Source organism: Elgaria multicarinata, chromosome 2 (genome assembly GCF_023053635.1).
Source record: "Elgaria multicarinata webbii isolate HBS135686 ecotype San Diego chromosome 2, rElgMul1.1.pri, whole genome shotgun sequence".
NCBI classification, from domain to species: domain Eukaryota; kingdom Metazoa; phylum Chordata; class Lepidosauria; order Squamata; family Anguidae; genus Elgaria; species Elgaria multicarinata.
Window position 1 is genome coordinate 43340060 of NC_086172.1, and position 13099 is coordinate 43353158.

General features: G+C 45.3%; 2 protein-coding genes across 2 annotated transcripts in view; both read right to left on the minus strand.

Moving 5' to 3' along the window:
• Positions 1 to 9436, minus strand: part of LOC134393559 (transcription factor Sp5-like) — a 47300-nt gene extending 37864 nt beyond the window's left edge. Inside the window, exons 1-2 of the mRNA XM_063118609.1 lie at positions 9198 to 9436; positions 7611 to 8357 (exon numbers count right to left, since the gene is read on the minus strand). Of these exons, the coding sequence (XP_062974679.1) occupies positions 7611 to 8357; positions 9198 to 9248 (798 nt within the window). The 5' untranslated portion in view covers positions 9249 to 9436. The remainder of the gene's footprint in view (positions 1 to 7610; positions 8358 to 9197) is intronic.
• Positions 7284 to 7604, minus strand: LOC134391897 (transcription factor Sp5-like; the record flags this gene model as incomplete). Its single annotated transcript, XM_063115821.1, has 1 exon — positions 7284 to 7604. A coding segment is annotated over one exon (321 nt), but the record flags the coding sequence as incomplete, so codon positions are not given.
• Positions 9437 to 13099: the final 3663 nt, after the last annotated feature.

Sequence of the window (13099 nt, forward strand, 5' to 3'; positions counted from 1 at the left end):
ATAATGAAGAAATGGGAAACCAGATACCAAAAGCCCAATCATGTGGAGGCTGTTTCCAGTGATCTCTAGAACATAATGTGTAGCGAGGTGTGGGCAACCTACAGCCTAGCCTGGTTTCAGAAACCCTGTGCAAATGATGAGTTCAGATCTCTGGCCAAAGCAATATGTCTCTTCCCTAGCAGCCCACTGGGTGAGAAGGAAAAAGGAGAAAGAGAGAGAAATGGGAATGACCCATCCTATTTGGCTCTGTCCCTGTCCACAACTGGCTTCTGTTCTGCCCACCACTGGCATGTGGAGCTCCACACAAAGCAACCCTGGCCAGAAAAAAGTTGGCTCCTCCTGGTGTAGACTGTTCCTAAGAGACCTATTTCTACCTTCTGGACTTTGATTACAACCCAGAATTGAGTTAAATGTACTTACACCAACTAGTCTGCAGCCCACAGACATTGTTAGACATAACATTACAAACCACATTTGAGCATCTCTCCCAGTATGGGTGCCGCATCTGAATGTTGTTAATGTAGGAAATGATATGGAAGAGAAATAGGATTGGATCCAGTCTAACTTAATTGCTCTTAGTTCCCACTGAAATTAATTACTGTGAATATCCAGAAAGCTTCAGCTATTGGACAGTATAGAAACATAATAGATAGATAGATAGATGATAGATACAACTTTTCATATTTTTCAATGAGGCCGAAGTGTACCTACTGTAAGTCTGGATTCAACCTATGGAATATACACAATAGCTAACAGGTTCGACATTCACATCATAAACCAATTGAAGCACAATTGTTGATGCCTGATGTATGAATATGCTCACTCACAAGCAAGTTCCCAGTTACAAATATGGACCTGATTATAAATACATTCAAAGATGCTACTAACAATGCAATTAAATATTGGAAGATGATGTCTATCATTTGTTTTTAAGCAATGGAGAGAAGGATGCATTGTGAGCCCAGATTTCCATTACCGAGCTAGTGTGGGGTGTGAATCCTGCCCACAGCAACTCATCTAGCTCAGTAACAGTATGCCATGTTAACAGAGCTAATATCAAATGTGCAAAATGGAAAGTTTCAAGAGATTAATGGAAATTGTGCTTTGACAAAAAGAAATGACAGAATAGTGACTAGTAAACCCTCAGGAGACAGCATAGATAAAAATACTATAAGTGCCCCATGAAATAACTTATGGACACAAAGCTCTATATCACTATAAAGTATCATATAAAAAAAATCAGCCCACAGCATTCAGCAGAAGCACTTAATCACGTGTGTTATTAGTATAATAGGAGCTTTTAGATTATTTACATTACCCCCAGTGCTCTCCTAACAGTAAGTAAAGCACTTCAAACTTGTAGTGAAGATTCAAAATATAATTTACCTTTCAAGTATTTTTCTTCTCAAATACCAAAAACTGCAAATAAAGATTGATTAAAGCCATAATGTGCAAAGATATCCTCTCACACACGCACATAATTTTCTTATCCGATTTAAGTGATTTATAGCTATTTCTGAATCCTTCTTACTTATTCATCATAATATTCGATGCAGGAAAAGAAGTGGATTAGCAAGGAGAGAGGAAACATTGGTTGCAAAGACAAAAGTACCAAGCCAATGCATAACTTAGCCTTGTATAACTGCACAATTCAAAACTCATTTCCCCAGGAAACTGGGTAGAGGATTGCAGCCTCCCGACAGTATTTCATTCTCCATTCAGTTCTAAGGCTCCTGATTTTATTGATATGTTGTTTCTACATAATTGGATATAGTAGCGATCACTGGTGTCGAAATAGTTACACCAAAGTATGAAAGCAGTATAAAGAGCTTCTGGTGTATTTGTGTTTGGAGCATGTCACATCAGAAACAGTATTACTTTGGTGTATTTTCTAAGGTCTGAATACACTGAATGTTACATTTTATATTGCTAACGTAAACATAAATTTCTCATATTGGTGGGCTTGCAGTTGATCGGTGTTTCTTGCTGCTTCATCAGTGTTGATCGGTGTTTCATCCTTTCATTTGCTTGATTCTCATTTATCTTTTCTATGCCTAACGGAGGCCTCAGTCTTATCCAGTTACCTGAGACTAAGGCCATAGCTAGACCGAAGATTTATCCCTGGATCATCAAGGGGTCAAACCTGTTCATCTAGGTAACACACAGGGGATCCAATGCTCAGGCAGGGGCGAACCCTGGATGATCCCAGGATAAACCTTAGGTCTAGCTGTGGACTAAGTCCCAATGAACTTAATAAACTTTACTTTTGAGTAGACATGCATAGGAGTGTGCAATATTTATACTGTTCTTCTAAAGTTAACAGGTCAGTATCCAATGATGTATGTGTATTTCCTTCGTTGAAACAAGACTGCTATGATTTGGGCCTAAATGAATAAAAACTCTGCAGAAAACATATAAGTAGGTGCTTTTCCCTCCAAGGAAGTTAGACATACTCAATCTTACTGAAATCAATGGGACTTGGGCAACCTGATCCTATCCAAATTACTCAGAAATCAGTACCATTTCCTTTAATAGAACTTGCTTCCCTGTAAATATGAGGATTGCAGCCTTAAGCTTTTACTGAAACCTAACTTTCCCTGGATTGCGTGCCCAATGTTGCAGAAATATGAAAAACCCTTTACTGCTATGTAATGAAACCCTGCCAACGTACTGTAAGTGTTGCTTTATATGTCACCACTTGAATTGGTATAATTTACAGATTACCCTGTGAACAACTTGAAAACTTAAAAGCAAATACACATGCCATGAATTCGGCACCAATGTTTCCATGGGGCACTCTAAAAGGGGAAAAGGGATGTAGCCACTTCAAACACTACAGAGATGATCCAGCTAATGTTAGACCCGACTGCCCCATTGGCAGCAATATGATTAACATTAGTGGCTTGTGACTTGGTGCAATGGTTTCAATGAGATCGTCCCTATGAACTTCAGCTAGATTCAGGCCTACAACTTTAGTGAATGCTTAACCCAGGTCTCTACTGTGGACCTATTATAACATGATATGTAAATCAGCCCAAGACCTCGTATTAATGTTATTGTTATTAGATTTGATTGAATAAAACATAAAGCAAGCAATTACAAGCTATGTATTATTCCAAGATGTACCATTTAGATCAGACCATGATCAGAATTGCTCTCAAGGGCCTGTTAAGCATTTACTTTTTTTTTTTTAAAAAAAGTATGCAACTGTTCCATTTGAAGAAAACAAAATTGATGCAGAGCATTGTTCTCCACTGCCTGGTTTCAGAGAATGAGCAAAGATGGATGAAGGTTTGTATACGTTGCAGATACCATAACAGTCAATTCTCTTGTGTAAGAGCTAGAGAATTCATATTTTATATTGCTGTTGTGCCATGTATCTAAAGTAGTGGGGCACAATCCAAACTAAGTTAAAAAAAATTTAGGTCCTATTAAAACTATTACTATTTCCACTATAGATTTCCAACTGAATTGTTAAAACACTTTTAGTTGTGTTTAACACTACTAAAACTTTAACAATGTAGTATTTAAACAAGTCTGTGCTTAAAATGTAGGGGGAAAACAGGACATATATCTGCTTGGTTTTGATTGGCTCATGTCCCTGATGAGTAATTTACAATGCTTATTCCCAAGAAAGTTGGTATAGAATTGCAGTCTTACAGGGCAATCCAATGCATGTTTATACAAAGGGATTTACTCCTTAGTATGTACATTTAGCATTGCTGCATTCAAATCATATAAACTATTCATGAGAACTGAATCAAAACAGAAAATCTTCATTAGAATATATTGTATTAAAAGAATGATTATGTTCCATCTACTTTGAAAAATGATCAATGAGCTAATCATGAATCAACCCTTGTCTCTAAAAAGTACAGTAAAATATATAAAAATACACTCAGTCTGGTCCATGCTTGACTATACAATGGAGCAAACCAATTTTATAATCTAATTACAATCCATCCTTTACTTAATGGAACAATTAGAAAGAGCCATGGTAGTGTCATTGCCACTAACCTTTGGTTTATTTGGCACAGTAGAATTGAATCAAATTACTGGGATTGAAAGGGGTAACAGTCCACCAATGCAGCTAATCTATGAAGCTTCTACCACAAGTCAGAAATGTTTAGGTCTGGCCTCTATATGTACTTCACTTGATCTCTATTTTTTTTTTTTTAGTGAACAGCAGCTACTGTATTATTTCTTTAAGTGGCCCTTGCATAACTGCAACAGTGATGCATAAGCTTCTTTATGCACATCGCAGTTACCAAAACCATTTGCCAGTACTGTAATTGGAACTAAGCAAATTACTTAAAATTCTGATTGCTATTTCCCTTATATATTTCCAACTAAATTGATTCTGCATCTCTTAACACAATCCAAAGCATATCTGCTTGAAAATAAGCCCCATTGAGATGTTTGGGATGATGAACTGGTAAGTTATCTTCTAATAGGAAAGTTTAAACTCAGCACAGAAGAAAAAGTAATCATAAGATTCTGAATAAAAGCTTGACCCACAATGTTAAATCTAAAGTACTTGCATTTCAGATAATAATTGCTCCTTAGAAAGCAGTTACAAAATAATCTCAAATCGAGATAACCCAGTTAATTTTATGTATGTACTAGGCAGGGAAAATAGTTCACTGAGTCAGACTAAGAAGAATCACACCTCTCTCTACAGGCATTTTCATGGCTTATTCTTGATTTTATAATACTTTTTTCAAGAATAAACTACCACAATCTGACTACATTTCCAAATCCCTTTTTTAAAAATCTAACCATATGTTTTGCACAATCTGTAAGAATAAGATTTTTATGCATTTTAGCGATAAGATACTACCCCATGCAATATGTAAAACTATACAACCATGAGCCAATCATTTAATAATTAATCCCCAAAAGTGTATCTGCAAAAGTTAGTCACTACATTTACACAGTCTGTTATATGCAAGTCCAGAGATTTGTTTTTTTCCATAATATTCCTGCTTCAGTTGTTCTATGACTGCTACTTTCAGGTCTAAATATGAAGCAGAATAATTGAAAAAAATTACAATCCTAAAGCAATTCACATTGAAGTTGATATCAACAAAACTTACTTTCAAAAGTATAGTAGGAATGGACAGTTGAGAGTGTAAACATTGATTTTGTCCAGTTTCAGAAAGCTCCACTCCTCACCACCACCCTTGAAATGAGAATGCACATTGATTTGTAGCAAATTCTTTATTTTAAAGGGTTGTTGACAAATTATTTTTTTCAAGAATATGGAATTTTATTTTTGTATTTACATTTATGCAAATTTACAGGGCTTAGTTCTGCCAGTGACCAAACACGTTTTACAAGATGAGCAGTTATTTGGTGCTACTTCTTTGATAAATGTTCAGAATGCAGAAATAAAATTCACAGCCTTAGAAAGAGATTAACAGCACAATCCTATACATGTCTACTCAGAAATCTCATTGAGTTCAATGAGACACTCCCAGGAAAATATGAATACTATATAGGATTGCAGCCTAACTCTGGCATCAGGATAAGAAAAAAAAACCTTATCTTTTTCTTCTACCTTTTCCCACTTTAAAGCTGGGAAACAATGAATTAAAATGTGAAACAACTTTAGCAGTGTGGTAGGTTGAACATAAATGACACAGGAGATTGACGAAACAGGTCTATTGCATCAAACTGCCATGTATTTTTTTCTAATTCAGCAAGCATATGCAGTTTTAAAAATTTAATAGGATCCAGCTAAAGTTAAGCACATCTAAGTCCCACTGAAATTAGCAGAAGTTAAAAATACCTAAACTTTGGCTTGATAGTTCCCATTACATAAACATAGGTCTACTGATTTAAGCAGAACTGAACGTATACTTTTTCAACATAAGGAACTGTCATCATAACGCACATCTGTTCTCCCTGTTTACCCCGCAGTTTTTAATTGTGCTGCAATTAATTAACACAGTACTATTCTCTTGTCATGTTTGAATGGTATAACCCTGATCAGCAAGCGCTTCCAGAAATAATTAATGAAGTCAGGAAGAAGTCAGACTTCCCCCTGGATCACATTCCACAATGGGAAACTTAAGGAGTTTTTGCATTGCTGAAAAAATTTAATGAGATGCAGATTGTGGTCCAACTAATGGGTTGCTCACCGAATAAATGGGGGTTTGTTTGTTTGGGCTAAACAAACACTTAAAATGGACTGCCTTCAGACCAGGGTATTTTGTAAAGCCTTCAGAAGAAAGAAAAGATCAAATGAAACCGACTCAGTGGGATCTTCCCAATATGACCCCAGTGTTAATGTATTTATTTTCACGCTGCAGTTGCATTGCAGGCCGCTTTACAGAAACATCTCATGCTGTAGCCCTCATACGGAGCCAAGGACAAGGGGGTGGGGAGAAACATTTTTATTCAAACAGAGCTATTAAATAAGCTATACACAAAAGTCTTTCCCCTAAAGACAGATGAGAAATTATAATAATGAGAGGAGCCAGACCCTGCATAACCAGGCGAATGCTGCTGCTGTTTCTATTCAAAACAGTAATCCAGCCCATGTTGATCAGCTCTTTCCAAATGGGGTGGGTGGAGCTGAGGTCAACCCCTCTGGTCCAGGTAATTACAGCAAACACCTGGCACTGAAGACCTTATCCTCTGGGGGAGCCGGATAGGTGACAGGATCTCAGAACATCTTTACTCTGAAGCAAAAACAAAAAAACAAAAAACATCCAGAGGTCTGCAGGGCTCAAACCTATGGAGCAGAGTTCCAAAGATTAGAGTGAGGCTTCCACGCTTCACTTCTGCTCACAGAGATCATCTCCTCATATGGCCAAGCTTTTGGTCCCAAAGGGTGGAATATCCCAAATCCACACAAATTACCAGGTGTCGTCCCTGGAGACATATCGGTCTTGGATCTGCTAAAGCCACGAGCTTCCACCTGCTCCTTAAAAGCCACCGCACCTCTTTCAAGCCTCCAAACACGGCCTGCCTTTTTCGCGTGAGATATCCCGGATGAGCTTTGTGACGAGAGGCCCCTTTGAACTGCAAGGCCCTCTCCTCCTCCTCTTGGTTTGTCCCACAAATTTCTAGGTTGGCCACGGTGGTGTTCCCCAGACCCTTCTTCGACAGCAGAACCGGTCTGCTCCAAACAAGCTCCCAAGGAACCTGGGTCCCAAACCTGCGAGGTGGAGGCTCAGGGCCCCCCGCAGGGCGCGCGTTAATCCTACGGCGCCTGGGCCCAGGATGACCCCGGGCCAAAGCCAGGGCCACGCTGCTGGGGGAGTCGCCGCGCCAGGTCACATGTCCCGCGGCTCCTCTCTTTTGATGGCGCAGGCGTGGCCGCTGCCGGGCCCGCCGGCCTTGAGCCGCTTGTTCTGGTGCGTCTTGACGTGCTTGGCCAGGTGGTCGCTGCGCATGAAGCGCTTGCCGCACTCGGCGCAGCCGAAGCGCTTCTCGCCTGTGTGAGTCCGCAGGTGCCTCTGGAGCTCGTCGGAGCGCGTGAAGCTCTTGCCGCAGAAGAGCCAGTTGCACACGAAGGGCCGCTCGCCCGTGTGCCAGCGCAGGTGCGCCTTGAGGTGCGACGTCTTGCCGTACACCTTGCCGCAGCCCGGGATGTGGCACACGTGCTGCTTCTTCTTGCCGGGCTCCGCAGCGGCGTCGGGGCCGCTGCCGGCCGCCGCCTGGCAATTGGGGCAGCGGCAGCGGCGGCACCTCCTGGCCGTGGCCGCCAGGGGCGCCTTGGGGTGCAGCAGCGCGGCCAGCTGCGTCTGGTATTGGGCCAGCTCGGAGGGCGCCAGCACCAGCCCGCGCTGCAGGCCTCCCGCGGCGGCCGCGAAGCGGTGTGCGCAGGCGCCCGGGCCCGGCGCCGCCTGCTGGATGCTCCACCAAGGGATGTCGTCGGGCGCCGGCGAGCGCTGCCTGCAGGGCTGGGGTGCCGGCGGCAGCAGGTTGGAATAGCCTGGCGGGAGGGCCGCTTGGGCGGCGTAGGGCACGTAGGCCGGCGGCGGGCAGCCCGAGGAGAGCGCGCCCATCGACGGCGGCAGCATCTTGACGGGCGAGAACTCGTAGGGGTACGAAGGGTCGGCGGGGGGCGTCAGCGGCAGCTCGTGGCCGCTCCCGAAGGCCGGCTGCGGGGTGAGGCCCAGGCTGGGCGGCGGGGGCGGCAAGCCGCCCGGCGAGTGGGCCGGCATCTCGCTGCTCCACGGGTGGAAGATCCTGGACGGAGAGCCCAAGCTCGGCTCGTAGGAGACCTGCAGGAAGTCCGAGGGGGCGCCCGACGCGCCCGGCTGCCCGATCCGGCTACAGGTCGCGGCCAGGAGAGCCAGCGGGGAGTGCTTGGCCAAGTCGGGGGAGGCGCTCGGGGTGCGATCCTGCGGGGGGGGGGGAGGAGACGGAGAGAGACTGTTAGTCGCCTTTGCCTGGCCCAGACCGCCGGGCTTTCTCGCTGCTCCCCACTCCCCTTGCCGCGAAACAGCCACTTTCCAGCACCCCTCTCTCGGTACCACGCAGGCAGCCTCTCAAAAAGTTTACCACTAGTCACAAAGCACCAGTTGCTGAGTACATGGGCGGGGAAGTTTTCCTGAAAAAACAGCCCCCTCCGTCTGCTTAAGGGTTGCCTGGAGTCAGCATCGTGCGGCCCCCAACACGCCCCCGCGCCCGTTCCCTCCCTCTTTAGCTCGGTGCCAACTCGGCAGCCTCTCCGGCGAAGTGTGCTCGAAGTCACCGTCGCGCCCAGCGATCTTTTCCTCTCCAGCCTTGCCGCTCACTCTGGACTACTTCCGAGAACTTCGGAAATGAGTTTAAGGGCCGTGGCTCTCTTTGGCGCCCAAGGGATGTGGGGAGGCAACTTAAGAGACAATCGCGCACCGCAGGGGGAAAAGTTTTCTCTGTGGAGAATGGGGCAATCCCTCCAGTGAACATGAGGCGGGTATTTCTAATAAAGAAGTTTCTTTTCAAAGTTCAGTTTCAAAAAGAAAAGCCCAAAGAGGACAGGGACAGTACCTGCCCGTCTAGTAGTTCACTCAAGCTGCTTCCCCAGAGGCTTATTTTAGGGGTGCCCCCCTCGCCCAGTCCGAGCCAAGCCACTAGCCACAAGTTGGTGGATCCCCGCCACTCTTGCCTCGCCTGGGCACTCAAATATGCCCCGATTGTATTGATGCATTTCGACGCACGCCGTTCAACCCACTAGCTGGCCTGAACGGGAGACTGACCTGAAGAAACGCCTGCAGCGAATCGTTCCGGAGGACGGCCACGGCGGCCATGGCTACCGCGTCCGGGGGAAGGGGAGGCCAGGGGGGCAACGCCGCGGCATGGAGTCGCCAAGGGGAAGCTGCAAAGCTGCCCAGTTTCCTTCTTTGCCCTTCCTTTCTCCCCCTTTCTGATCGCCTCGCCTTCGCCCGTCCCACCGATCGCCCCCCTTCCCTAGACAGCCAGCCCAGGCGCAGCTCGATCTCCGCGGACTGTCTGACTGCGCCAGGATCACCTCCAAGAATTTGATAAGGACTTTGCTGGGCCGCCAGCCAGTCAGAAGGAAGATTTATGGCTTTGAAGTTTGCCGCTACCCAATCATCAAAGAATAGCGGCTCTTTCAGAAGCGAAAGCAAATCCTTTGAATCCACAAAGCTCCTATGGTGTGTTTGTTGGTCTGGATAAAAGAACTGATTATTAGGGGGGATGGGAAGGGAGGAGATAAAGGCGGGACAATTAATGAAGTAATCACTATGTGGGAAATGTATATACACAAATAATTGGATTTTCTTGATCAAAGAGCCCCTTACCGCCTGGAGACCCTCGCACTCGACGTTCAAGACATTGCATCGCGACCCACCCCCGCTCCTTCCTTAAAATAAATAACTCGTATATTGCGATTAAGGATTTGTAGCAAAACCCTAAACTGACAATACGTCTTTGTTATCGTCAATGCTATCTGCCTCCGGATTCCTTGTTTGAGAGGGCGGCACTCAATAGTTGTCATTTTTGTTGTTAGTTGTCTTTTTCTGGGTGTTTTTTTTTAATAGTAAAAGTTTAGTTGATTGCCTTATAACTCCCTGCCCGGCTGCAAGAGTTTCCCTGTTCGTGTGTGATTTCCTTATACCAGAGAAGCCCTCCCTCTGCAAATAACAAAACCCATATTCTTTGGTGTCTGGTCCATTGCTTTTCCAGAACTAGAGCTTCCGAATTGGAGGTTTAAACTGGAGTGGATTCGCAAATGCTTTGTTCTGCTGCCAACAGCATAATTTCTCCCCTGTTAATAATTAGACGTGTAACTCCAAAATAAATAAATTGATTTTTTCCCTAGTGACATGAATTTTATTTATTTAACACTTTGGAAAAAGTCCCTATTTTAAGACGGTTATGGAAAAATGCCTTCTGGCCATATATAAGATGTCCACCCTCCCCAAGTATAAAGAGTTCGGAACAATTCTAATCTTTAGAGAAGAAAATCTGCTCGCAGTTTAAAAGTTAACTTAAGACTTGCCTCTTACGCTTCCCCAACCGAAAGGAGGGTACATGAGGGGAGGGGTCGGTGTTACATGACAGTCAGTTTGCAATGAAACTGGTGGGTGTTTTTTCTTTCCCTTCCAAGCTTTTACGGCGGTGGGTTAGACTGCAAACAGCAGACTTCCGTGGAAACCGTTAACCATGAAATCATCGGAAGTCCCTACTTCCCAAATGCTTGTTCAGAAACGGAGCGCCACTGCTTTCTTTATTCCCAAAGGGCAAAGCTGAAGAAGTTTTTAAAAAGTGATGCTGCAGACCTCAAACGCTATCAGTTTTTGGTTTTTAATTTTTTTAATGGAAGAATCCTAGAACAAGGGCTTTGGGAACTGCCCTTTTAGCTCTCCGATTCTGGGGCTGTTTCTACACCTGCCATTTTTCCTGGGATCGTCCCGGAATCATCCCTGTGCATCCAAATGACACACAGGGGATCCAGGGAGCAGGCAGGGACATCCCTCCATTTTCCTGGAATAACCCTTAGGTGTAGAAAGGGTCATAATTGCCTTAAAATGGAATCTGTGCTTACCAGGCAAAACACGTTTGAAAGTACAGATAACAGCAACCGCGGGGGGGGGGTTGAGATTTGGGGGCAAAAGTTTTGGCCGGCTTATATTTCAAGACAGTTTGCTGGGCGTTTCTGATCGGTACCCGTTCTCACCAGTTCGTTAATCAAGAGAGGTCTCTTCTCGGCTCGGAGAAAGGCTCGACTCTTGATTCGATCTCAACCTAATGTTTGGGCACGTGTCAAAGGGGAACTTTCCAATGGTGTCTCGGGAAGGAAGACGAGGAGGACTGCTGGCGGGGGAGGGGGAGGGGTTTGGAGCGGGGAAGAGGTCTCATCGGCATGGTGGTGCTTCTCCATCCTTGCGAACTGACATTTCTGTAACTTTCCCCAGGTAACCTGAGCCGCCCTACAAGGGTTGGATTCAATTGTATTCGCGTTGCCACTGAAGCCTTCTTAAACGCCCGGCACAGAGAGATCTTTATCTGGCTTTCCTGTACAAACAATCCGTGGCCTCTCAAAAGACTTCCAAAGGGTTGTAAGGGCTTGAATCGGATCGGTGTCTTTGAAGGGATTAAAGGGCCAAGTCCTCTCCCACGGCTCCATATGGAATCCCAGGGAGAAGCAAAGCCCCCTCGGCAGGCCTCTGGATCTCTGACGAATATACACCCACCCACCCATCACATAAGCAGCGGGAGGGGGGGGGAGATCTAAAGGTCCTTGCCTTGTGACTTGTAACTGCTTAATCAGATCGATCATATGGAAATGCAGGCAAGGCGTCGGAAGAAGAAAGGTAGGGATCGATAGAGCCATCCTCCTGGTAGGTTTGACGGAAGCTTTTAGCCGCAATCCCATAGTGACTCTCGCACATAATGGTATTTACATAGGCACAAATATTGTACCATGTACATACACCACGGTGTGTACATGGAACGGAATTCTGTAACACACACACCGTATGGATTTTAGGTACGGGTCTTTGAAAATACCGGCACAAACATAAATCCAAAGCGTCCCCATCCCAATTTCCCCAATAAATACTCTGCAATCCACAGCCGTATTGATTTATGTTGCATTTATTTACCAGCAGTTAAAAAAAAAGTGTGGAAGATGTTTAGGGCAGGAATTGCCCTCCCCTTTTCACCCAACCTGCTGTCATTCGCCTGTTGCTCCCCCTGGCCCGTCTCCATCCATCAGATGTTGGTTCGGCCCCATCTCCGAGCAGAGGAGACTGGTAGGGAAGAAGAGGTCACAGCTGCCTGGGCTTGGGCTAAATGTGTCGAGCCTTTGCGAAGAGCTCCAGGCCATCTTACGTCGGGTAGAAGCAGCCTCTGGTGAGAACGCCGCAGCTCCTTCCGGCCTGTAGCTTCGGGGGACACCAGGAGCCGTCGTGTTGCAGGCCAAGGAGATCCCAAAGGGGCGGCCTGCCTTGATTTCCCAGTAGTAACCCGGCGCTTTCCGTCCCTTTTTCTGACTGGACAAGAGGCGAGAGCGCTACGCCTCCCGTTCAGTGTGGAGTTAAGCCAGACCTGGCAAAGACTCAAAACAGGGAACCTCAAAATGCATTGCGCGTCGCGCCATCCAAAGTCAGTGTAGGCAAGTGGCTCTGATTTCGGTGGGACTGTGGATCCATTCTGGGTTTCAGCCAGAACTCTAAAGGAGCTGTCCATGGTTCCAAAATAGGACCTGCACCTTGGATAGCTCCTTTAGTGCTCTGGCTGATTCTGACTGAAACCCAGAATGGATCCACAGTCCCATCAGAATTGAAGCCAACAACCTCCACTCCTGAAGTCAGGGATACCTCCGCAATCGGGAGTGATCTCCCATTCACAGAAGTAGCACCATATCTTTGGGTGCATAATAATAATTCCAGTAATACTCACCACCTTTCTCTGTGATGAGACTGGCGAACAAGAACAGGTACATTCTTATTAAGAAATGAAAGGCCATTGTTTCAGGTTGCCTCTGGATCCATAAATAAAATAACATTTACACCTCAAAGCCCCCCTTTGATTTCAGTGTAACTTAATTTTCATGGAAACTTGTGTGGAATGGGCCTTCCCTCTCAAACTGCTTCTGGAAAAGGGTTTTTACTTAATTGAAATCAAGGTT